The 23,454-nt window shown below is 35.3% G+C and overlaps 3 protein-coding genes across 3 annotated transcripts; 1 reads left to right on the top strand and 2 right to left on the bottom strand.

The window, feature by feature from the left end:
- Positions 1 to 79: 79 nt before the first annotated feature.
- LOC132621280 (protein RER1A-like) lies at positions 80 to 3,232 on the bottom strand. Its single transcript, XM_060335489.1, has 3 exons — positions 2,714 to 3,232; positions 459 to 639; positions 80 to 346 (listed from the first exon to the last, which is right to left on the bottom strand). The coding sequence occupies exons 1-3, from the start codon at positions 3,073 to 3,075 to the stop codon at positions 293 to 295; spliced, it is 597 nt and encodes a 198-aa protein (XP_060191472.1). The 5' UTR covers positions 3,076 to 3,232; the 3' UTR covers positions 80 to 292.
- A 1,002-nt stretch (positions 3,233 to 4,234) lies between these two features.
- Positions 4,235 to 12,760, top strand: LOC132623374 (phosphatidylinositol 3,4,5-trisphosphate 3-phosphatase and protein-tyrosine-phosphatase PTEN2A-like). The gene is made up of 13 exons (XM_060338122.1): positions 4,235 to 4,560; positions 5,366 to 5,798; positions 7,008 to 7,109; positions 7,193 to 7,249; positions 8,063 to 8,128; positions 9,611 to 9,787; positions 9,885 to 9,971; positions 10,057 to 10,121; positions 10,196 to 10,272; positions 10,986 to 11,032; positions 11,176 to 11,306; positions 11,589 to 11,658; positions 11,821 to 12,760. The coding sequence occupies exons 2-13, from the start codon at positions 5,367 to 5,369 to the stop codon at positions 12,322 to 12,324; spliced, it is 1,815 nt and encodes a 604-aa protein (XP_060194105.1). The 5' UTR covers positions 4,235 to 4,560; position 5,366; the 3' UTR covers positions 12,325 to 12,760.
- A 1,272-nt stretch (positions 12,761 to 14,032) lies between these two features.
- Positions 14,033 to 16,378, bottom strand: LOC132623375 (F-box protein At1g47056). Its single transcript, XM_060338123.1, has one exon. It carries the CDS (start codon positions 16,198 to 16,200, stop codon positions 14,575 to 14,577), a length of 1,626 nt encoding a protein of 541 aa, XP_060194106.1. The 5' UTR covers positions 16,201 to 16,378; the 3' UTR covers positions 14,033 to 14,574.
- Between the last annotated feature and the right edge of the window lie 7,076 nt (positions 16,379 to 23,454).

Raw genomic sequence — 23,454 nt, 5'->3', positions numbered from 1 at the left:
ACGTAGAAAACTAAGTAAAGGTACTACATGACATCAGGGTCCTTATAAAGCATAATTTGCTAAAAGCAAGCTAAGCAAATAGTAGAAAATTAAGATATCATTACACTATGAAAAATGCCCCGAAAGACAAAGATGTAAGGATCATAAATAGTAATTCCCCTAACAGTTTCTTCCACTTCCAGTAACATCCTATAAAATATTTGGCTATTGAAAAGGAAAAGAAAGACAACTGGTAGCTGCATGATGTAAATTCCATAGAATAAACAGCTGCTGAGGACCTGTTTGCTTCGGTCTATGGGAGAAGTTCTTCACTTTCCGATGAAGCTGCTTTCTTGCCGTCATACCGCTGAAAGGATGGAGGGAATTGGGATGAAACACATTTCTTAGTCACAAAGGATAATTATGAAAACAAAGGAGGAATCATGAGAAATATATTTAGATATGCAAAGCTGAGATACCTGCTTGCCAAATGAGAATGGCACATATTTATATTTCAACATGTGTCGTATCTGTCTTCTCATTGTAAGTGTGAACAGCACAACCCAGTAGAAAAGGAGAATTGGCCAAAAGACAGGCACATCAAGTGCACTGAAAAATGTTAACACGAAGGCAATGCAGAAAGCCTTGGTAATTGAGTACCTTCACACAGGAAAACAGAAAAATCAATGCCCAGAGAAATGGTTAAGAAATTAGACATACACTGCTAATTGAGTGATACTGCGACTCAAATCAGAACAGATCAGTGCCCAGAGAAATGGTTAAGAAAGTCGAACAAGGGACTGTATCGACTGATATCTGAGTGCCAAGCAAAATCTAAAATAACCATTGAAACATAGATAAGCAGTATTGCTCTATCTCTGGGGGCCTATAAAAACTACAAAAGTCACTCAAAGGCAGGTCAAGACTATGACATCTAAGGAAGCATGACAGTATAAATAACAATCATTCAGCAACTCCAGTCAAAACAGTGTGTGAAGGGTGAAAATCTTCTATCCAAAAATGCTAAATAAGTCACATCACTATCAAGGAGCATGCACCCGCATACATGCCCATGTATATTACAATATCTAATACTTGAGCAGCAGTACCATTTTGGTCCTATAGTTTTATAAAGCCTTGTGACATCCTTGTTTCATTTGAACCTTATCAGACTATCACCACTCTACCAGCAGAATGTTGAACTCTCTATGAAAGGAAGTATAAATTGTACTTGGAAAGTATGCTATATTCTGGAGTTCCAATCAATTGCTCCTATGGTTAGCTAGAAATTTCACCCAGCTGCCAGAGGAAGCATTTTCTACTACTAACGGACTTCCTGACAGTGCCACAAGAGGACAGACAATCAAGAATGAAAGGGACATCCGGCTTGGATCATGCATGCCTGGTCTATCCATACTACGCTAACCCCTACATGAAAATCATAACCCAAATACTCTATGCCCAAACACAAGAAATATGTGATGATCGAATTGATTAGTGACAAGGAAAATGTAATCAAGACGTGTGCATAGATTGACCTTTTACAAATTTATCCAGTTTACACATGGTAATCGATAGAGAGAGAAGACCATGATTTCCCAATTCCCATAATCACTGACTATATATAAAGCAAAGCAATGCACGGTTGGCCTGTTTCTTTTTGGCTATTCCCTTTTATAATGATCCTGTAAGGCAATAATTTGCTTACAATTATGCACTTAGACACACGTGTACGTATCGAAGATATATATATATATATATATATATATATAGAAAGAAAGAGTATCAGCTTCTCTTGGCTCAACATCTGTAGTCTTGAGAAAGAATCTTCAGATGAGGTTTTAACTATTTTTGTTATATCTGCCGCATTTCATTGCAAACTGTTTTTTTTTTTTTTAATAAAAAGAGAAAAATGCTTTACAATTACACTACTTGACACGGGAATCATAAGTAACACTAGTCTTGCTGTTCTATATCTAGCTCAAGAGACATGACAGCCATCTGACAATTGGAAAGAACCATGTTTGTAATCAAGACTTACTAGAGAGGAGCATTCCTAACTAAAAGGGTCCAAGTCACAACAATACCACACCACCAGACGAGTATCAACTTCAAGGTATTGAGTAACACTTTATAAAGATCCACTAGAATTCCAGCATGTAATCAGATCACAACGCTTACTTCGAAATCACCAGATATATAACTTAGAGTTAAGGAATTATAAAAATGAAAAGCAAGTGACAGGAAATTGGTGATCTCACATACACCATCAAATCTTTCACTAACAAAAATACAAGGATCAGCATCAGCACCTGCAGCACTAGACTCCACATCAAAGTTTTTTTTAAAAAAAAAAACAGTTAAACAACACATGTTAACCGTCAAAGATCTCAAATCCTCACTAGTCTAGCTAAGCCATTGCAGGTTTAAGTTGATAGGCAATGGGAAAAAAATCATCAATGGGAAGCTGAAATAGTTGCTCCTAGATTAAAGAAAAAGCAAATAGGAATTTCGACTCAGACTTCAAAATAATAAGGTACACAAACAGAAAGATTTGCTGATTGTCTACTATTTTCAGTATAATCTACTTAAGCAGGAGTTCTAAATCTACACTAACCATTTCAATTCCCCCGTCCCTCTGCCAAAACAAACAGAAGGTAACAAATTCAAGTGTTAATCTCTGATCACAAAAGCTGCAAAAAATACGAAGCAAAGGAATTAACAGAAAACACACCAGAATTTGAATTCAGGGAGGCGACGAACAAAAGGGCGAAATTCATCGGCTTGTCGGGTCGGGAGGGTCGGGCCATCGGATAAATCCTGGAATTCGGGGTCAACCTGAGGCGAAAGGAATCCGATAAGGAGATTAAGGATGTAGATGCCAAGGGCGTAGGAGATAACATAGAATCCTTGCACCAAGTACACTCGCACGACATATAGGATAGCGATGAAAAAGAAAGCGATCCAACGATAGAGTAAATACGGCGTCGTTTTGTCAAGGAAGTGCTGAAATGACTGAGAAGCAGATGTGGTTAATTGTGTAAGACCACTGGATGGAGTTGATGAGGAAGCATCACTGCTACCGTTGATGTCCATGATCTGAGTGTGTTTTTTTTCTTCTTCTCTTAAATCGCTTTAATTAATTACTTACGCCGTCAGGCGTATTGTGTTTTACTAGGGATACTGGAGAGAGTATGGTTATGCCCGCACGCTTCTTGCGTTTTCTTTGGGGAAACTCACAAGTACTGCACAATTTTAAGATTATTTATTTATGTACGCCTGCCCTGCCCTTTCAATTTGGAAATATTCGAAAACTTACGCAGAGAGTCAAACAAAGGCAAAAATCTTCTCATCTCTATTGACCAATTGTTTCCTCCCAAAACTCATACCAATTAAATATGATTAAGTGATAAATTAATTTTAAGAATATATAGTATATTTTTTTCATTATCAAAAATGATAAACTCTATATAAACAACAAATATCATGTGGTTTATTGCTTTAGTATATGCACTTAGTGAAAATTTTCTCCTCCTTATTTTTTTTCTAATTATCATTTTTGGGTGAGTGAAGAAAGTGAAGAGTAGGGAAGAAATTTGGCGGATGGAATCAAAATTACTTGAAGTTGCAACCATTTAGTCTCAAAATGGCGGTCTCGCTTTTCTTCCTTCTTATCCAAGTAATACTAAGAAAGAAGCTTGAGAGTGAGCTATTGTACTACATAGACTAATGACTATAGTAATAAAATAGAAAAAGAATTAGTAGTAGATTGGGTCATTCGAGTTTGAGTAATAGGGTTATCTAGTTATCTTGTTTAGATATCGCTTACCCATTGGTGCAAAATTTGACAATTTTTTTTTTTTCTTAAAAAAAATGATATGACATTAGTGTAAAACGCTAATGTTATAAATGTTTATAATAGAATGACGGTCTTCCTTCCAATATGTTACATAAGTGTTTTCTACTCACACACCAAATTTTTTGTATCTTATACTGACATACTTTACAAACATTTTGTTTTGTAAATTTTAGGCGGGGAAGAGAAATAAAGAAATCATAATCTTTATGCACTCACATTAACGTCATTCATTAAATAGTTGTAATGAAAATTGACCATGTCCAGAAGTGACAAAATATTTCCCACAATTGGTAATACATATTTTAAAAATCTTACAATAAAGAAATTATCATGTTAACTTATTCAATTTTGTAGATTAAATATAATTAAAAAGTGAAAGATCACGGAAGAATTAGAATACTAGTATCTATAATAAGACAATTCTTTCATGAAATTGAGGGAAGAGTGCTTTAGGCGAGATGGAGGAGTAAATGTAAGAGAGAAACACTGGAGCTCATTTATCAAAATGTTTATTTAATTTGATCTTTGACTACAACTACAAAGGATCTCGATCTGGATAAATTTGTCCAAAACAACAGCACTAGGCACCGGCAACCGTTGCACCGCCTTGAATGGTTGGCGGAGTGCGTGTACCACATTTTTGGCATTCAATTGAAATTCGAAACCAGAGAAAAAAATTCAAAGCCTCTAAACAATTAATTTAGAGCTTGCACCAACTTCCCGTGAGTGATCCGATTTATCTGGTTCAATCACTTTTAGACTTGACAATGCACATTTTCATTCTTCTGGATCGATAATGCACATTTCTCACCTTGCACTGGATCTCATTTTCATTTCCTAGTGCTTGGATCCATGCTTATTTTTCACTTGTTAGGTGCCAATCATATTTCACTTTTAGTCCGAATGTTAGGCCTTTTTGTTTTGCTAATATGGCTGTTTAGGCAACTAAAGGTGCAATTGCAGGATTGACGGGCTATTTTTTTTTTTTTTTTGGTTGTTGTTATTAAGTGTTCTTTTCTAGTAATTAAATGAATCATGGTTAGCATAGCTTAGCTTTTTTGAAAGCTACGCAGCAGAGGCTATTGGATGTTGCAATATTTTCTGCTCCTTGAGTGCTTTTGGTTTTCCGTATTTGGACTTTCTGGTACAGAAACTAGCCTCGAATAGTTTCTGGTATCATTGAATACAAAGTGAATGGACGACTAAAGTTACAGGATAAAATGAAGTTGAGTTATGATTCTTTGTTCTGAATTTGCTTTAATCAATGTGTATAAGCCCACGTCCAAATAACGAGAGGAACAAATATTTACAATTGAGTTTAAAAACTTTGGCTGTTATTCGTTAACAGTTTGTTCTTTCCCCTCAGCACGAATAGTCTTTTTAGGTTAAGCTTAGCATTGATTGATGACTAGAGACCATTGTGCCATTTGAACAGTGTCATATGATGACACCTATTTACCCATTTGATTCTTTATTGTGGTGCTTCACAAGTCTGATTATCCTTTCTTTTTTCTGTTTGGTTCCAAGAATGGAATCTGAATCCACTAGTTCATCTCCACCAATCCCCGGGAAGCCTTCTGATGCTGAAGCTCCCAAGGCAATTGCTTCCCAGAAAGATAATTCTGCCCCTGCCCAGGATACATCCAAGTCACCTGCATCAGCCATATCATCTTGGGCGAAAACCTTGAACTTTCCACAGCCTGTAGCACCTGGGCAGCAGGGGTCAGCGTTTGGAGATGCTGGGGCATCTAGCTTCTCACGTTTTGCTACTGGACTTGGTTTGCCATTCACTTCAAAAGCTTCCGAGGCAAATGATCGCGCTGGAGGCAGCTCATTGACCGGGCAATCTGGTGTATTTGAATCAATCACTAAAGGGCTAATTGACACATCTCTGAATGCTGTGAAGGCTGTGCAAGTTAAGGCACGGCATGCAGTATCTCAAAACAAGCGAAGATACCAGGTAGATCAGAATGTTACTGCTTTGTTTATGTCTTTAGTTTTTCTTATTCAAATGAGATATGAAGTCAATCAGAGGCGGATCCAAGATTTAAATTTTATGGGTTCAATCTTTAAGGTTTTTAGCATTAAACTCAAAATATTGTAAAAGTTATGGGTTCATATGTACTATTTGTTGCAATTTTAGTGAAATCTTACATATAAATTTATGCTAGCATCGCAAGTATTGGTTCAGATGAAACCGGCAGTGTAATGCTGGATCCGCCCCTGAAGTCAATACATTACCCCTTAAGTTTTTCTTACTTGTATGAGGTACGAACTCAATAACATTTAGTTAGCAACTCTAGACATTCCCCCAACTCTTTCCATGATCATCATACTGATAAAAGCCCATGAAATCCTTTTTCTTTGGTCAGCCCTTGGAACTTGAGAGTGCCATTTAGCCACCAAAAATAGAAAACAAGCTGTGTGGAAACAATTTGTGGCTTCTTCTTGTGTGGGGCGCAATGTTTCTAAATGCCGCAGCATCTTAATTAGTAACATATACATCCAGAGAGATGCCCTTTCATCTTCTTTTGTTTGGAAAAGGTGTCTTTTGGACTTACTAAATAAGATTTGAAACTTTTCATTTTCCCTAGATTTGTTTTCTCAATAGTGGACATCCTTTGTGGACTCTCAAGTAGATGCAACAAAGTTTTACTGACACATGAAGACTAAACGTTCAACATGGTTTTGACACTGTTTGACGACTTATTTGCTTATGCTGTCTTATAGAGTGAGCTAAACCTTCTTGCTATTGCACATTCATACATCATGCAGATGCAAAAAGTAACTTTATCCCATGTAGAAAAGCACGAGTTGCTCCTGAAATTCATAATTCAAGTCCCTAGATGCATCTCCCTTTTTCTGACATGGTCCTTTCCTCTTGTTGCTATGCCAAAATGATGTTGACTTCTTAAAAAGAATATATATTTTGTAATCCCAAAACATAAACTCAACCTGAATAACAAGCTAAATTGAGTATTGAGATGTTTCGCAATCCCATATATTCTTCAGAGAAGCTGACACAGCCAACAGCTTAACCTCAGAGCTCATAAAGCTTTCCTTCAATTTTGATGTCGATATGCTGAGTCCGTAAGCAAAGCAAGCAAGATAAATGTATCTGTTTATAGATATTAGCTGATTATTGATGTAAACTGGTTAAATAAAACAGGAGGGTGGATTTGATTTGGATATGACTTACATAACAGAGAATATCATAGCTATGGGTTTTCCTGCAGGCGACATGAGCTCGGGTTTCTTTGGATATGTTGAGGTAAAGATCGCCCATAATTTCTTTTTGGATATTTTCCACTTATTCCATACCTGTATCTCTAACATATCGGATGGATGATACAGGGGTTCTATCGAAATCACATGGAGGAAGTGATCAAATTTTTCGAGACTCATCATCAGGTACTTCCTTAAATCAATCGCTTGTTTTCCCCAATAACTCTATTGAAGTGTATCTTATACTTTTAAAAAACTAGTGCTTCTCGAAATACCCTAGCTACGGTTTTACAGAGAAGTGAGTGCTCCATGGTTGCTAAAGTGACTGCTCATCATGATGTTTTTATGGATCTTCAGTTGTCAACTTCCATTAGAACAATTTCTGTAGTTTTTTAGGGGTGTTAAGATTCAAAATTTTGCTTTCTTAAGGTGTATTTGCTTTTTGTAATGGCAGTAGTGTATAAGAGAGACTTGCTAAGGGAGAACTGCAGTAGCATTTGAGTGTTGCCATCAATGTGTCCCAAAGACTAAAACAGCTCTGTGTTTTCTCTTGGGGTTGAAAAATAATATGTAGGTATTCTTTTTTCATTCTTTTTCTAGAGGAAAGGGTGAGATGGAAAGAGAAATACTCTTTTTCTTGTCCACTAGGTTTAAGCAAGACAAGTCAGGCTTTCTGGTTCGATGGAGGATATATCACCTTATATCTTCTTTTTTTTTTTTTTTTGGAAAATGGTAATTTGTATTCATATCACCTTATATCTTGTGCCTTTGTTGATAATACTCCTTTTATTTTGCTTTATTTCTGATTAGATCCGGTAATCTTTCTTCAGTGAAAATTTGGGGATTGGACTCCAGATGTGCATTATAAGTTTACTCGCTGTCTATTTAAATGTAATGTAGTTATAGCCTTATAGGTGGTTAAGTTTATTACTTGATGGCTTATTGTATTCTTTTCATTGTGTTGTCTCTTACTGCAACTCCTGCTCTCCTGGAATGCAGGGAAAGTACAAAGTTTACAATCTTTGTTCAGAGAGATTGTACGATGCTTCACTATTTGGGGGAAAGGTGAAAGTTTCTTCCTATAAATTTAAGTTCTGATTCAGTTGAAGTTTGAAGTTAGGCGGATAACTAGATACATGTTTGATATTTTATTGAAAAAACAGTCGTATGTGCTCATTGCGAAATATCATGCTTAGGAAATTTTCTTTAGTTGGGTTTGTTTCAACTACTAGAATATTGACCCAGTCAACATTTCTCTGAATCTAGAACTGTGCATCCTTCTAAAAATCTACCCATCCTTCACAATGACTAGTAGAAAGGTTTTATTAGGACGATACCCCCATGTTGGTGGTGATAGCAAATGCTGTTTAGCTTCAATGGAAGAACCAGAAAATCACCAAGCAAATTGATATCACTGTCTTATTTTTCGTTTTATAAATTATAAAGATAGAACCAAACTATTCTGGAGTACATACTTAGCCAGCTTCTTAATCTGTTTTAAAATATATTGTGTAAGACAGCAAGTTATACCGTTAGCATCTGTGGACGATATTCATCTCATCAGCATTCACCAAGAATCTGCACTAATGATATTTAACATCTTGATGTTATGTGACTACTCGTAGGTTTAGCGGGGGGAAAAGGACATGTTGTTGTTTGATAATTCATTAACAGTCAGTCTTTTTTTTTTTTACCCCTCCCTAGGAGCTCCCACCTTTTTTTTTGCTCCCTTGGTGACTCGAACCCACACCCCTTGTGTTGGAGGTGGAGGGTGCTTACCACCTGAGCAACACCCTCTTGTCTTGTCTCATTAACACTCAGTCAATCACAGGTTCAAGTAGTTATTTAAATTATGTGAATGTGGGAGATTACTCTCAAACACCTGCCTTGTTAGCAGCCTTGAAAGAGTCCTGGCTATGCCTGGCCATAATAACATTCATAAACGAGATTGATACATCTTCTAGAGTAATTGAAAAGGCAAGGTTTTTGGGGTACTGCTGACTGCTCTCACCTATTATGAAAAGCTCCTTCACTTTTATGGGTCCAACTGCTTGCTAACAAGCAGTGAATGAATCGTAAAACAAATAGGAAGCAATAATCCCAAAATAAACTCAACCTGACTAATAACCTAATGGACTGGTACAATGCCACCTTTAGAGGAGTTTGATCCAAATGGCCGGTTCATGCTTCTAGATCAGTTGGATGCTTGGGGTAGATCCGGTGCCCCACATACTGAATGTTTCTAGATATGCAGGCAACACATTCTAATATGCATCTGGTTAACTCAGAAACCTAAAATGGAAGGCTGATAGTGGAACATCTCCTTTGCTGATATGATAGTGTTACCTAAGACTTCTATTTTGTACTAGCTCACTTTCGAGTTATAGAACAGCAAGTGGTGAAAGATTGTTTCTGGAACGATTTTGATGAGCAGCTGTTCATTTTGAAATTTCTTTGAAGAATCTGTGCTGGTGTAAAGTCTTGAATTTTTTTGCAGTTGCATAATGTTACATCTTCAATTTGATGATTTTTGTTGAATATGAACAGGTTGCATCTTTTCCTTTTGATGACCACAACTGCCCGCCAATTCATCTTATTAAACTGTTTTGCCTAAGTGCATATGCGTGGTTGAAGGAGGACATTCTAAATGTGGTAGTTGTACACTGTAAAGCTGGAATGGCGAGAACAGGACTTATGATTTGTAGCCTCCTTATGTTCTTGAAGGTGACACCTAATACATGGAAAATACTAGCTTGTGGTCTGAAACTTTTGCCTAGTTTCTCTCATTCATACTTTTTGTTTTACCCTTTTTACTATTCAGTTTTTCCCAACAGCTGAGGAATGCATCAACTATTATAACCAAAAGAGATGCATAGATGGGAAGGCTCTTATTCTTCCAAGTCAGATTGTTAGTCAACAGCTCCAATGAAATATATTGATATACAGTGATTTATTTCATTTGATCTAGCTAACGACTTTTCTGCTTTCCCTAGAGGTATGTAAAATATTTTGAGCGCATCTTGACTCAATTTGGTGGTGAAGCTCCGCCTGGCCGTAGGTACATATCTTGTTACCTATAGTTAGTTCTTGATCTAATCTTCAAGAAGTATTTAAGTCATCATCATGCTGCAGGTGCATGCTGAGAGGATTTCGATTCCACAAATGTTCATCCTGGATAAGGCCTTCAATTACTATATCTAGTCACAGCGGTAGGTTTTTTGCACAAAATATTGGCAAAATAACATCCATCTGTAGTCCTATTATTAATAATGGATTGATTAGACATATCTCTTCTTTGTCAACACTAGGTAATATTCCTGGGACACATAAAGATATGATAAAAAGTAGTAATCACATACTTAAAGTGACATGTAATTGGATATCTCACACGAGCCCGGACCGGACAAAATGAGCACTCAAATTTCCTTGCAATACAGATTTAGAAGTTCTGGAGGGTCGGTTGATTGTAAAAGAGCTGAGCATTAGTGTGATGTGGTGGTTAGGGATGCTGCGGCCTTAGTAGTTGAAATTACGTGTCTTCAGATAATCAAGTGGCCTTCACATTCTTCTAGTCTAAATGCTGGGACATTTAATGCTACACCTTGTATCTGTTGAGATGCTTCATGAAGCAAACCTCATATGGGTCACATTCCAAGTGAATGCTTTTAGTGATTCCTTTTACCGAACAATATACTGGGACATTGGCTTCTTATTTGAGATAGTCAAGTGGCTAGTCTGCGTTCTTCTATTTTAAAATGCTGAGTTGTTCAATGTTGCACATTGTATTAGTCAAAATGCTTCATGAAGCAGATCTGAGTTTGAATGCTTTTATTGATACTTCTACTAAGTAGGAGGCATTTTCTCCCATCAGTTTGCAGAGCAAACTCAATCCAGCACAATATTTATGTTGTACTTTCTGCAGGCATCCTATTCTCAACAAAAAAGCATCCAAAGACTAAGGACCTTATGGTAAATTAGTTCAGTCTCTTTGTACGGAGCTTGCTTAATTGTTTCCTCTGCTTACATTTATTTTAAAAAACCATTTTCAGTTTCAAAGTATTTGTCCCGTCGTGGTATCTCATATTTATTTGTTGTACCATTGGTTGTTGCAGCCTGAAGATTTTTGGATACGAACACAGAGAAAAGGAATTATGGTTTTTGCTCTACCAGGTGAACCTGGTCTAACTGAGTTGGCTGGCGACTTCAAGATCTATTTTCATGATCGCCAAGGAGATTTCTACTGGTTTGCAATTGATCCTTATTCTTTTCAGTATTTCTTATACGTGTGCATGCCATTCAAGGATCTATTTTTATCATAATCTAAAAGTACGGAGACCCACAGTAGAAAAAAGAAAATAATGAGAGGGGTTTGGGACTTCTTATACTAATCAATAATGAAGCATTCTGTTCTTCCTAGCACTACCCATATGTTGCTCCTTATGAGAAGAACGGTATAAGAAAATGTTAGATGAATAATTTTTTTGGCGCATAAGAATTTCATCCTTCATCCTTATTTCCATTACAGCTGGTTAAACACGTCAATGATGGAAAACAGACTGATTTTAGATGCCTCAGAATTGGATGGCTTTGATAAGGTAATTGATATGCTTCTCATCTGTAATACTTTGTTATGATTAAGGGTCTCAGCCAATATCCTTTCTGAAGATCCATCCTCTATTCCCATGGATATAGTGTTTTACGTTGATCTAGTTTCTAATTGAATTTGTCTCTTCTTTCACAATCTATACGTCTTTCAGAGGAAACTACCATCTCCAGGATTCCAAGTTGAGATTGTGATGGTGGATTATGATGGAAGTGTTCCAGTAAAGTCCAAGGCTGATGGTGCTGCCAAAGGAAAGGACCCGAGACAAAGAAACGTTTCTTCATCCAGTGAAGGAACTAAAGCTAATTTGAACAAGAACAAAGTATCCGGGGGCCAAAATCGTGGTGATGATGTATTTTCAGATAGTGAAGGGGAGGAAGGTACACCTTCGAGTACAAGAAGTCAGACAAGCACCTCACAAACTGCTGCTGCAAGTGTTGATTCTAGCTCCCAAAAGGAGCAGATAGCCAATCTAACACGTAATGCCGAACAACTTTCTCTTAGGACAAGCGAGCCTAAAACTGATGCAAGTGAGATCAAGAGTGAAACAGTTGAGAGAGCTGCCCTTCCCAATCTCGGCTCAAGTGATATAAAGGCCATTGCAGCAGATGCATCTGTGTTCAGTTTTGGAGACGATGAAGATTATGAAAGTGAATAAGCCACAAAATTTATTTTATCCTTGTTTCAAAATCCACTCTAGATCCATTGGAGAGTCCTAATCTTTATTTTCTCATAAAGATGGTAGTAATTATTTTGTTCGAGTTGGAGAATTCGGCATCTCTTTTGGCAGAGTTCATTCTTTAGTTTTCAATCGCCTTTAAGTGAATCTCACAGTGATTTGAACCTGCAACAGTATCCTCAAGCTGCATATTGGCATCATTGTCCTCCGTTTCTTTGGCTCGTCCGAGATTATCTTTATCTTTATATTGCCTCAAGGTGAATAATTATCGGGGGCTGTCTATTTTCTATTGTTTTTTAGATATCGGGGGCTGTCTTATGAACACACAGACCATGTACCCAGAGGCGGATCTAGAATTTAATCTCTTGGGTTCAACCTTTTAAATTTATTAGCATTGAACCGTTATATTTTTAAAGTTATGGGTTTATATCTACTATTTAATGTAAATTTAGTAAATTTTTACATATAAATTTGTACACCACATCGAAAGTTTGGGGTTCAATTGAACCCCAAATTATAATACCCCATCCGCCCCTGCATGTACCAAGAACTGAACTAATCAAACTTATTGTATGACTTGGGAGTTCTTAAAATGCTTAATTTGTCTATTGCTAATTCCTGAAATTTGAAAGGCAGAACCTCTCTCCTTCCCTTCTCAATCAAGCATCCAGTTGTGAGTTGTCCACATGTGGACTAATAATATATTGACGATTTGTGAGACGGAGAAAAGTTGCATACAAATTAGAAAGGGGCAAATTAATTACTCAAGCGCCACCGGGGATCATTCTCTCACTAAACTTAGAGTGACACGATGAATTATGACTTTCTACTCTTAAATTTAAAACAAGGGAAGTTTCTTTTAATAACTCAGTCAATCACATAAATCCACCTCAAAGACGGCCAAGACCCTCAGCCAGTATAGACGCATTATTTAGACCGTTTCTTCTTTTCGAGCTGGTGATTCAACCTTGATCATCCATTTAATAACTACATAACTGACAGAATGTTTGTTGGCCTTCGTCGCAGTCAACACTCTTAAATTTGCTAATTCATCCTTGTAGTAATTAATAACCCATATCTTCAGTTTGCAGATAGTTTAATGACTTATTCTCTTGTTGAGACAGCCTTTTCATTCTGAATCTCAAAACTAGAAATAATTAAAGCCCGTCAATGTTTACCAATACAGGATTACAGTAAATCAAAACTTAGCTGGTACATTGGAATGTGAAATTAGCATAAGGAATAAGCATCAGCAATCCACATGGCAACACGCAAAGAAAATAACAAAATTGGTTAAAAAGTTACACACGCTCCTTCCGTCGAGGAGTTCCGTGGAGCACAGGTGTAAAATATAACATCATCAAACAAGATGTGGCATATTTATACTTAACCAACACATCCTCAGAGTCGCAGATCATAATTGTACAATTCGTAGATGATAAATCTTTATCCTGAAACATCTAACGAAAGCCATTTCCTTGTCAAATCTTCACAACTCAATCTAGTTCATTAACCACTTAGCGATACAAGGATATCAAATCTTCACGATCTCATGATTTTCAATCTAGTTCATTGATCACTAGGTCATACACACACCAAGGGGACATTAGGCAATTCGTTTTATACCAATAAGTTATGCATGTTGAGGGAGAACTTGCTTTGCAAGATGCGGCATACGCTTTTATCATCCAAGAAACAACATGAAGGTTATTGCTACACCAAATTTGAATAGACATTATCATACAGACAAAAGTTCAACAAAATTGGGAGGTGAGATGTATTTCTGCACAATGTAATGAAGACCACAAATTCCAAAATAAAAAAAAATAAAAAATAAAAAGATGAATGAAACGACTTGAGAGCGGACCATTGATGACCAATTACAGCTAACAAATTAACAGTACGTTTTCTCTGACTTGTGACGCCCCCGACGGAGGGCGGCTGATGAGGGTGGGTCAAGCAGGAGGAGTGAGGGCGGGCTGATGAGGGCGGGTCAAGCATGATTGAGAGGCTTCTAGGCTGGCAAGCTTCTTGAGATGAGGTGTGCATGACCCCTTAGGCGAATCCCACATCGAAATGGGAGAGGAAAGTGAAGAGTTTTATAATGCATAACTCAAGTTCACATGGTACGCGCGCTTTTGGGGCTCGATGTGGCCTAGACGGTAGACAAAGCGGACAGTACGTGCCATGAACTTGTGTCGCGATAGTTTTAACTTTTACACACAATATTCATAAGCTCTCACTGGAATCACCATCACCATTTGACCACCTGCGGACACTGCAAGCAACAAGGCTCCTTCCTCCAAAAAGGCCAAACCATGACCTAGATACCGATGATCGACCTACATTGCTCGTAGATGGAATATCAGTGGTACCAATTATGGGCAGTGTAGTCGCGGTATGTTGAAATTCTACTGCTTCTTCTAGTGCTCCACCATCACTTGCACTACCATCCACAGGTTCAATATCAATTTCCCCAACATCAAGATTCACTGATAGCGTTTGCCTCCTAGCTCGTAACCAACATGCAACATCACCCGTCACGTGCTTGCACTTCTTAACCTTGATTTTCACCAAATTAGGGCAACCCAAAGCGAAAGACTCAATCCCTTCATCAGTCACTTCACATCCCTTAATACATAGCTTCTTCAAGGCCATACATTTTGTGGCAATACAAGATACTTCAGGATCTCCAATAGAGTCACTACCACAAAGTGCCAATCTTTCTAACTTTTGACAGTTCGAAGCTATTGCGAGTAAACTAGTCGACGTAGGATTCAGACCGATAAGCACCAATTCTTTAAGATTTGAACTATTCTCAGCAATCGCAACCAAACCCTCATCTCCAATCCTATTTGTCCTCCATCCATCAATGTGAAGCTTCCTCAACAATTTACACTTTCTAGCCACTGCTACAACACCAGCATCCGTGCATTCGGGTGTTTTCACCAAATGCAAAATCTCCAATTTCGGACAATTTGATATCGCCGTAACTCCAATATCACTAACTTGAAGCCTCTCCAAATGAATCTCAACAACATGATTTTCCCTATTACTTCCAATTGTCTCAAAAAGCCTGTCCCAATCACCTAAACACCTCAACAACTTCAAAGTCTTCAAATTTTTGGAACCAATAATCAAAGGAGCAAAACATTGCCCATTATATAACTCTTTCAAACATATAGATTTAAGCGACGAAGCAGCAGCTCCGGGTCCAATCGGATCAGCAGCAAACCCATCATTAATACTCCGTAATCGCTTAACAGATAATTCTTCAAGGGTAGAACAGTAATCAAGCAAAGCATTCATACCTTTAGCACCAAACATACAAGACCCACAAGAGAATTTCTTTAAACTCTTACAATTCTTAGCAAAAGCAGACATGCCCACATCAGTAACATCACGACAACCTCGTAGTTTCAAGCGAACAAGATTAGAACAACGTAGGGATATAAGGGTCAAAGCTTCATCATTTAAACTAACGGATTTCCGGTCACAACGGAGAGCAAGTTTTGTAACGGAATCGAAACGGGAAAAGATAGTGGGAATAAAGGGAAGGATTTCAGCTTTTGCGTTAAGGGCTAAACGGTGACGGCTTTGACCTTCTATTAAAAGCCATCTACGGCAAACAAGGGAACATTTTTTGCGGTCACCTGAGCTTAAACACTGGAAGATCAAAGCTAAACATTCATCGGGAAGGTTATACGTGTAATCTTGAAAAAAAGATGGAATCGTCGCCTCATCTTCATCTGAATTTACAAGGGAGAAAAATTCTAACTGGGATTGGTCGGAAGTGGAACGGTGGTGTTGATGTTTAGGCCCACCACCGCAGTGGGTGGATGAATATTGGCCCATTTTGAAAGAGGCAAAATAGAGAGATCTAGGGTTGGAAAATGGATTTGGGGAGAAGAGAAAAGGGGAGAGTTTATTTAATAGGAAGATGAAGGAGGGTTTGACATTTGACTGGTTAAAAGGCTGGAATATCACAGAGAGGAAGAAGATGAGGAGGAATTGTGCGCGTCCTCGTCAATATCGTCAATGGCCGACTAATAATACAATTGGAATATAGTAAGAATCTATATGGACCAAAATGCCCTTGGCCTTCTGTACTACCCCATATTTGATTTTCTATTTCTTTATTCACATGTATATATAAAAATAATTCATTTGCCTTCATTTTATAATGGGTGAAAATCATTTCCGTCCTTCAACTTTACTCTAAAAATCAAATACTTCATTTAATATTGAAGGATCGATATTTTCATCCTCTTACCTCAACTTCCGATCATTGACTGATAGTTATAAATTAGTTGACCTATTATTAAAAGGGTAAAATGAAATTTCACTTATATTCTTAATTAATAAAGGCGTGCCCTAATTAATCATATATTATTTTGCTACAGTTTTCCTCCATTAAGTAATTCTAACGCATCTCTACCTCAATTAATAATTCTCAGCCTAACCAATTCTTCATATTTCCACATAACCTTTCAAACCCTTGTAATAATTGTTTACTAATCTGGAATTTGTCATCTCAATATTTGAATTTTTGAATAGCTTTATCGCTGGTGACCTTTGTTAATCTTCTTTTCAAATGTCAAGACAAACACAGAGATGAAAATTCAAAATTGCTGCTATTAATATCTCTTCTCCGCTGCCTCCTTTTCCATCACATTAAAGCTAAAATCCAGAACTATGATGAATGGGATTTTTTTTTTTTTTAATTTGGTGATGACTATGGATCCCAATTAGCTTATACTCCTTCGGGATAAAAAAAAAAAAAGTTCACTTAGCCATTTATACACACCTTAAAAAAATATTAACTCCTATAAAAAATAAGTTGACTAAACTACCCCTAATTAAATAAGCATTGAGTTTTGATAATATAACACTTAATATGGGCAAATCTGAAGAAAAAAAATAAAGTTAATTCTTTCTTGATTTGATAAGTGAACACCTTTTTTGACTCAAGACAAAAGACTAAGTGAACACTTTTTTTTATCCGGAGGGAATACATATTTTCAACTATTCCACCGAACTCGCTATAATCTACAATCAGTCAATCAAGGGTATTAGGTAGACCTTTTCATCAAGGCCCGAGCAAATAGGCTTACTCTAGAGGTCATTAATTTGGTCGTGATACATGGTAATTTCAGCATAAAATTCTAAATAAGGTAATGTAGTGTTTGGTTGGGCGAATTAGAAAAATATAATCGTCGTATGACTAATGGATGATGGGCAAATATCAAAGGTATGGAAATGTATGTATTATTACGTATTATAGAGTTTGAAATAAGAATACATATATTAGTAATGAGACTTATCTAAAGGCAAAATATATTTTTATTGTAAGTAATTCATTTATAAAAGGTACTTCATTATTAATCGTCTTATGAATAATCCTTACATTATATTCTCCGCGTAATTATTGAATGAACCAAACGACTAAGTGTAGTAGCTAGAATATGATCTTGGATTCTTCATGTTGTTACTCCTATGTCTTAAGCATCTTCGTGAAGGCTCAGATAAATTTAGATCTTTAAAGGCAAAAAATATATATGTACATAGTAAGTGAGTATATTTACAGAATATGACGATACTTTTCAGTTTACAAAATATATCAATAGATTTGTTACAAAATCTATACGAAACAGGTAAATTAAAAAGAAGTAAATAAAACATATTAAATAAACTATTTTTCTTATTTTATCCACTTTTCTCTCTCTATTCAAAATTAAGAGATATTGTTCCCTAATTTCCTCCAACTTGTACTCAAAAAGTCCATTCTAATAGGTAATTTTTATGTACAAAGTTCATACACCAGAAAATATATATGTGTAATTTTTGTATGCAATATGTATAACTATATAAATTCGTTATAATTTTTATAGATGAAACATGTATAAAAATCGTGTGTGTATTTTAATTATGATAAAGTACATTTAAATTGCATAAAATATAATCAAAATATGTATAAATTTTGAGAAAATATGTATAATAAATTTATAATTGATACAAATCAGATTCCATACAAAGTTCATACACCGGAAAATAAATATGTATAAATTTTTGTATGTAATATGTATAACTGTATAAATTCGTTATAATTTTTATGTATGAAATATGTGTAAAAGTTGTATGTATATTTTGATTATGATAAAGTACATATAATAAATTGTATAAAATCTAATCAAAGTATGTATAGATTATGAGAAAGTATATATGTATAATAAGTTTTCTAATTGATACAAACCAGATTCCATACACTAATTCATATCGAATTTATTCGCATTTCATACACATTATACCACATATATCTAAATGATATATAGCAAATTTCATAAACATTTCATACATATATTAGTTTTCAACATGTTTGAAAACTACAGTTTATATAATATATAAAGATTTCAAACACACAATGATCACACATATCTCAAAACGATACAAACCAATTTTTATATCCAATTAATACACAGGTCAGTAATAACAAATACTTTGTAATTTTGGTTTGAAAATTTATTCTAGGAGAGAAAATGAATTTTAGGTCTAGAAATGGTGTCTATTATAGAAGGAGAGGGAGAAAGGGGGGGGGGGGGGGGGGGGGGGGGGTGGGGAGAGAGAAATCTTTTAAAAAAGTAGAAGAAGTTGATTGGTAACTATCCTAAAATTAAGTTCACATTTGTAATCAGATTCGTTTCCTTATAAAAAAACCTAAAATTATGGGATCCCATTAAATCAAAATCTGGTATACTTTATAATTTTATTGGTATATTTTATAAATAAGAAAAAGTACCCTTATGTTTTGTAATATAGAGTCCTAAGTAGTATTGTAGTACTAAATAATAATTACTACATATTCAATTAGCAGATAAGTATCAACGATTTTGCAAATATTCCAGAATGTATAAAGTATCACGCAAATTTGGACGAATTGCACTTGTGTGTTTACTTAAAGGTTGGGGGACGCCTAATTGAACGGCTGTGAGGCTACTGAAAGTCGAAAATTTACCTAATCCCTTTGTCTAGTTTTCCTTAGTGGAAGGTCTTAAAAGTCATTTTCCACCAATTCTCCATACCTATAATTTGTTTTTGGAGAAGCATTAGAAGGTCCGGTCTATTGACTAATGAAGTACTTTAAATATTATAAGATTTAAATTTAAATTTAAATTTAATAGCGACAAAAATATTTAGTAATTTATTTTCATTTGTCTATTTTTTCCAAACTAGGAAATTCATAGCCACCACCTTTAGAAACGCTCTGGATAAATTCCGCTCCTAGCGCAATAGCCCTCAAACTATACAGGAAAAGTAAACCGCATTAGTCAAGTCTAGTGCAATGAGCTCAGACAGAGAAGGTTATTATTTATCCGCTCCTAGCGCAATAGCCCTCAAACTATACAGGAAAAGTAAACCGCATTAGTCAAGTCTAGTGCAATGAGCTCAGACAAAGAAGGTTATTGGCGAGAGAAAAACGATTCCAAATGTTCTACATGAAAACTTTCGTTGAACCAACCCAGTCACTCTTAAGAATTTTTTAATAAATAAAGATATTCATTTCTTAATGTGCCCGCGATGTGACCCAAACCAAACTACTATTAACTTGGCTTTGGAGAGAGAATATTACCCACAAGACCAATTCCTCATTTCCTGTACATGGAATGAGAATGCAGACTTGAGGATTCCTCATTTGCGGCCTGTTCTTTGGCGGACCGGACACGTTTTATATTGTGAGATGATACCATTTTTGGTATCTTTTCTTTTCAACAGATTTTTTCCTTTTTGGTATTTGACTTGTTCCACCCCTATTCTTTTACGTGTCTTTCTGGGGCGGACGAAAGGCACAGTACTTAACACGACCATGCATCATGCTTCTTTGTTTGTCATCACCAAAATGGATCAAGACTTATCTAGACTCTAGAGACCTCAAAAAGAATTCCTCTACGCATTTTGCATATGCTTATAACATGGGGAATTTTAGTAGCTCAGAGTGTCTGAATTTTCATGCTATTCGTGGGAGTTCAATTCTCCATCTTGTAATTTCCTTTCGAAGTTATTCAATTAAAATATATTAGCGCTAAATAAATCTACTAAAAGTAAATTGTTTCTTGAAAAAATCAAATCGAAATATGAGGATCACAATTATCCCACTATATTTAAAAACACAATCACCACTTTGTTAACTTGCAAGGTGGAGCTAGAGCATTGATTATAGGTTCCGTAGAATGTAGCATCTTTGATCAAAATTATGTATTTGTATTATTTTCTATTTAATGTATATAAATAATTTATTGAAAACTCAATAACTTTCATTTTTTAAAATCTATAAACTCATAATTTTGGATCTGTTTAACTCTAAATGTATCACAAATTTTATTTGTGAAGACTATTTATCTTGTCATTCTCTTTCTTGTTGGCACCATATGTTTTTCAATATTTTCTCTTCGATTTTTCAATGACTCCAAAATCCAAATTAGGCTATGAACCCATCCTTCGAGGACACCTCATTTTCTAACACGACGTGATATTCACGTCTTTTCTAAACTAAATAGAGAAAGAAAGAGTACTAACTCCGATTGGTTTACTATATAGATGTCTTATAATTTGAAAGAAGGCTAGTTATGACTTTTACCACGAATTTTCCAGGGAGATAATGAAGCCATATAATATACTTGGCCAGAACCCAGAAGTCCAGAGTATAAAGAAGGTTTCTAGCTAAACCACAAAAGGAGACTAATTCTTTATGCTACAGAAGGCTAGTTGCAAATTTCAAAATACATAGGGACTAGGGAGGCCCCACCCCTCCAAAATAAAGTAAAAAATAGGGATATAATACTGTTAAGTTGATAACGTAGTAACCTCCTTATTGATGATGACTATCTCCTCCCGAGAAAAGGACCAAAATCATCTATAATGTTTGGGTTTGGATCAAAATCATTCATATTCTTTCACATGGATCACTAATAGTACATTATGTTTGCATAAGTGGTGCACTTTTAGTCAAACTCCCAAATAAATTTAACGGAAAAGAACAAAAATGCCCCTGAACTTTTAGAAAAGGTATAAAAATACCTTTTATTCATCTATTTTGCTAAAACTACCCCTCAATCAAATTTTTGGCTCATTTATTCCCCTTGACTAACGGACAACACTAATTTTTTTTTTTAAAATAAATAAATTGCACATGACATTTTATTACTGAAAAATTGATTTATTCTTTTACAAAGAAATCTGAAAAATCGTTATTTGTAGAATAAGAAAAAATAATTTTTCAACATCCGTTTCTTTAAAAAACAAATGTAGTAAGTCTTTTATATATATATATATATATATAAAACAGAATTGGATTTTCATTAAAACATGTGGATTTTTTTTAAGTTTGGAAAACTTTTTTTAATGGGTGGAAACCCCATTTTTTTTTTTTAGAAAATTCAATTTTTAAATCTGAAAAACTGATTGTTTTTTTAAGTAAAATGTGCAAAACTAATACTCCATAATTTTCTTCTAGATTTTAAAAAAAGATAGTTTTCTGGTTTTTTTTTAAACATAGTTTTTCCATAAAAAATTTAATTTTTTCAGGTTTTTATAAAAATCCAATTTTTCACATTTTGAAAAGAAAAAAAATTAGTGTTGTCCGTTAGTCAAGGTTTTACTCGTTAAAAAAAAGTTTTCCAAATTTTAAAAAAAATCAAATTTAAAAAAATTCCAAGGTTTCAGATTTCTTTGTAAAAGAATAAATCAATTTTTCAGTAATAAAATGTCATGTGCAATTTATTTATTTTTAAAAAAAAATTAGTGTTGTCCGTTAGTCAAGGGGAATAAATGAGCCAAAAATTTGAATTGAGGGGTAGATTTAGCAAAATAGATGAATAAAGGGTATTTTTATACCTTTTCTAAAAGTTCAGGGGCATTTTTGTTCTTTTCCGTTAAATTTATTTGGGAGTTTGACTAAAAGTGCACCACTTATGCAAACATAATGTACTATTAGTGCTCCATGTGAAAGAATATGTATGATTTTGATCCAAACCCAAACATTATGGATGATTTTGGTCCTTTTCTCATCTCCTCCTCTTCCTCTTCTTCTTTCTTTTCTTTTTTTCAAATTTAATGCATGAGTATTGTCTAAACCAAATATTCAAAATTGTTTTTTTTTTTTAAATTACATTAACGGGGAAGGAATGTTACCTGCTCATCATATGATTTGAGACCTCCACCTTAATTGTGAAAGTAAAAACACCCATCAAGTGAGTTAGTCCCAACCTCCATCAAAATTATTTATCATCTCGTCATGTAGTTATATCTTATCCAATATTTACAAACTAGCCTAAGTTATTACGGATAGTCATACGTTTTCTTCCTTAAACGTGTCATGCTCTCTTTATTTTCAGACGTATGGTGGGGGCATTTGTTGAAAAGAAAAATCAGGGATCATTATTTATCAAACACGACTATAAGTCTGACGTAATACATTAGCGGAGCCTTTCACAACGTGAACCATGTTATCAAGGGACACGCCTCTCGCTGTATTCATCCAACAATAGCCAAAGCATGTTTAAACTTCTAATAAACAGGAAAGATATATCTGAGATAGACATCTAGCTACGAATTCGACCGAACTTAATAGCTTAAGCCAAAAACCTGTATTTATGTAATCACAAATCACGAATATTTCCAAAGGGATTAGTTCATATTCTAAAGTGTAATGGAACTGTCTTTTCACTAAGTTTGATTAAAAAATGAGAAGGACTAGAAAGAAAAGAAGTATATGGAGACCATCTCGTTAACTCCAATTCATTGTTTTGAACCAAAAGCATTAGTGTTATTTAATATAGTAGAAGGAATAGTATATATGCTTCGAAGCAATCCATGATTTTGTTTAATAATGGGTCAAATGCGTCGGACCAGGGAAGATTAACAAGGTACATATTCGAGAAGAATTCAAAGTGGCCTAGTCACTTTAATTAGCAATTCTATTTTTTGACTCGGGTAACTCGAATCAAGACATGTTTTAAGGAAAAGCATATATAAAAAAATAAAGACAGATTCAAAATTTTGAGTTTATGGGTTTTGAATTTTAGAAAAACAGCTTATTGAGTTTTAAGTAAATAT

This window comes from Lycium barbarum, chromosome 12, assembly GCF_019175385.1.
Source record: "Lycium barbarum isolate Lr01 chromosome 12, ASM1917538v2, whole genome shotgun sequence".
Classification (NCBI taxonomy): Eukaryota; Viridiplantae; Streptophyta; class Magnoliopsida; order Solanales; family Solanaceae; genus Lycium; species Lycium barbarum.
This window is presented reverse-complemented; position numbering and strand designations above follow the sequence as displayed.

Bases quoted from the DNA above. Each gene is read 5' to 3' on its own strand.
- LOC132623375 (XM_060338123.1), bottom strand. From the start codon at position 16,200: ATGGGCCAATATTCATCCACCCACTGCGGTGGTGGGCCTAAACATCAA.
- LOC132623374 (XM_060338122.1), top strand. From the start codon at position 5,367: ATGGAATCTGAATCCACTAGTTCATCTCCACCAATCCCCGGGAAGCCT. The intron at 5,799-7,007 runs GTAGATCAGAAT...TAAATAAAACAG, and splicing joins AAAACAAGCGAAGATACCAG to GAGGGTGGATTTGATTTGGA. The intron at 11,307-11,588 runs GTTTGCAATTGA...TTTCCATTACAG, and splicing joins CGCCAAGGAGATTTCTACTG to CTGGTTAAACACGTCAATGA.
- LOC132621280 (XM_060335489.1), bottom strand. From the start codon at position 3,075: ATGGACATCAACGGTAGCAGTGATGCTTCCTCATCAACTCCATCCAGT. The intron at 640-2,713 runs GTGTGTTTTCTG...TCCTGTGTGAAG, and splicing joins CTCCCTGAATTCAAATTCTG to GTACTCAATTACCAAGGCTT. The intron at 347-458 runs GTATCTCAGCTT...CCATCCTTTCAG, and splicing joins CATTCTCATTTGGCAAGCAG to CGGTATGACGGCAAGAAAGC.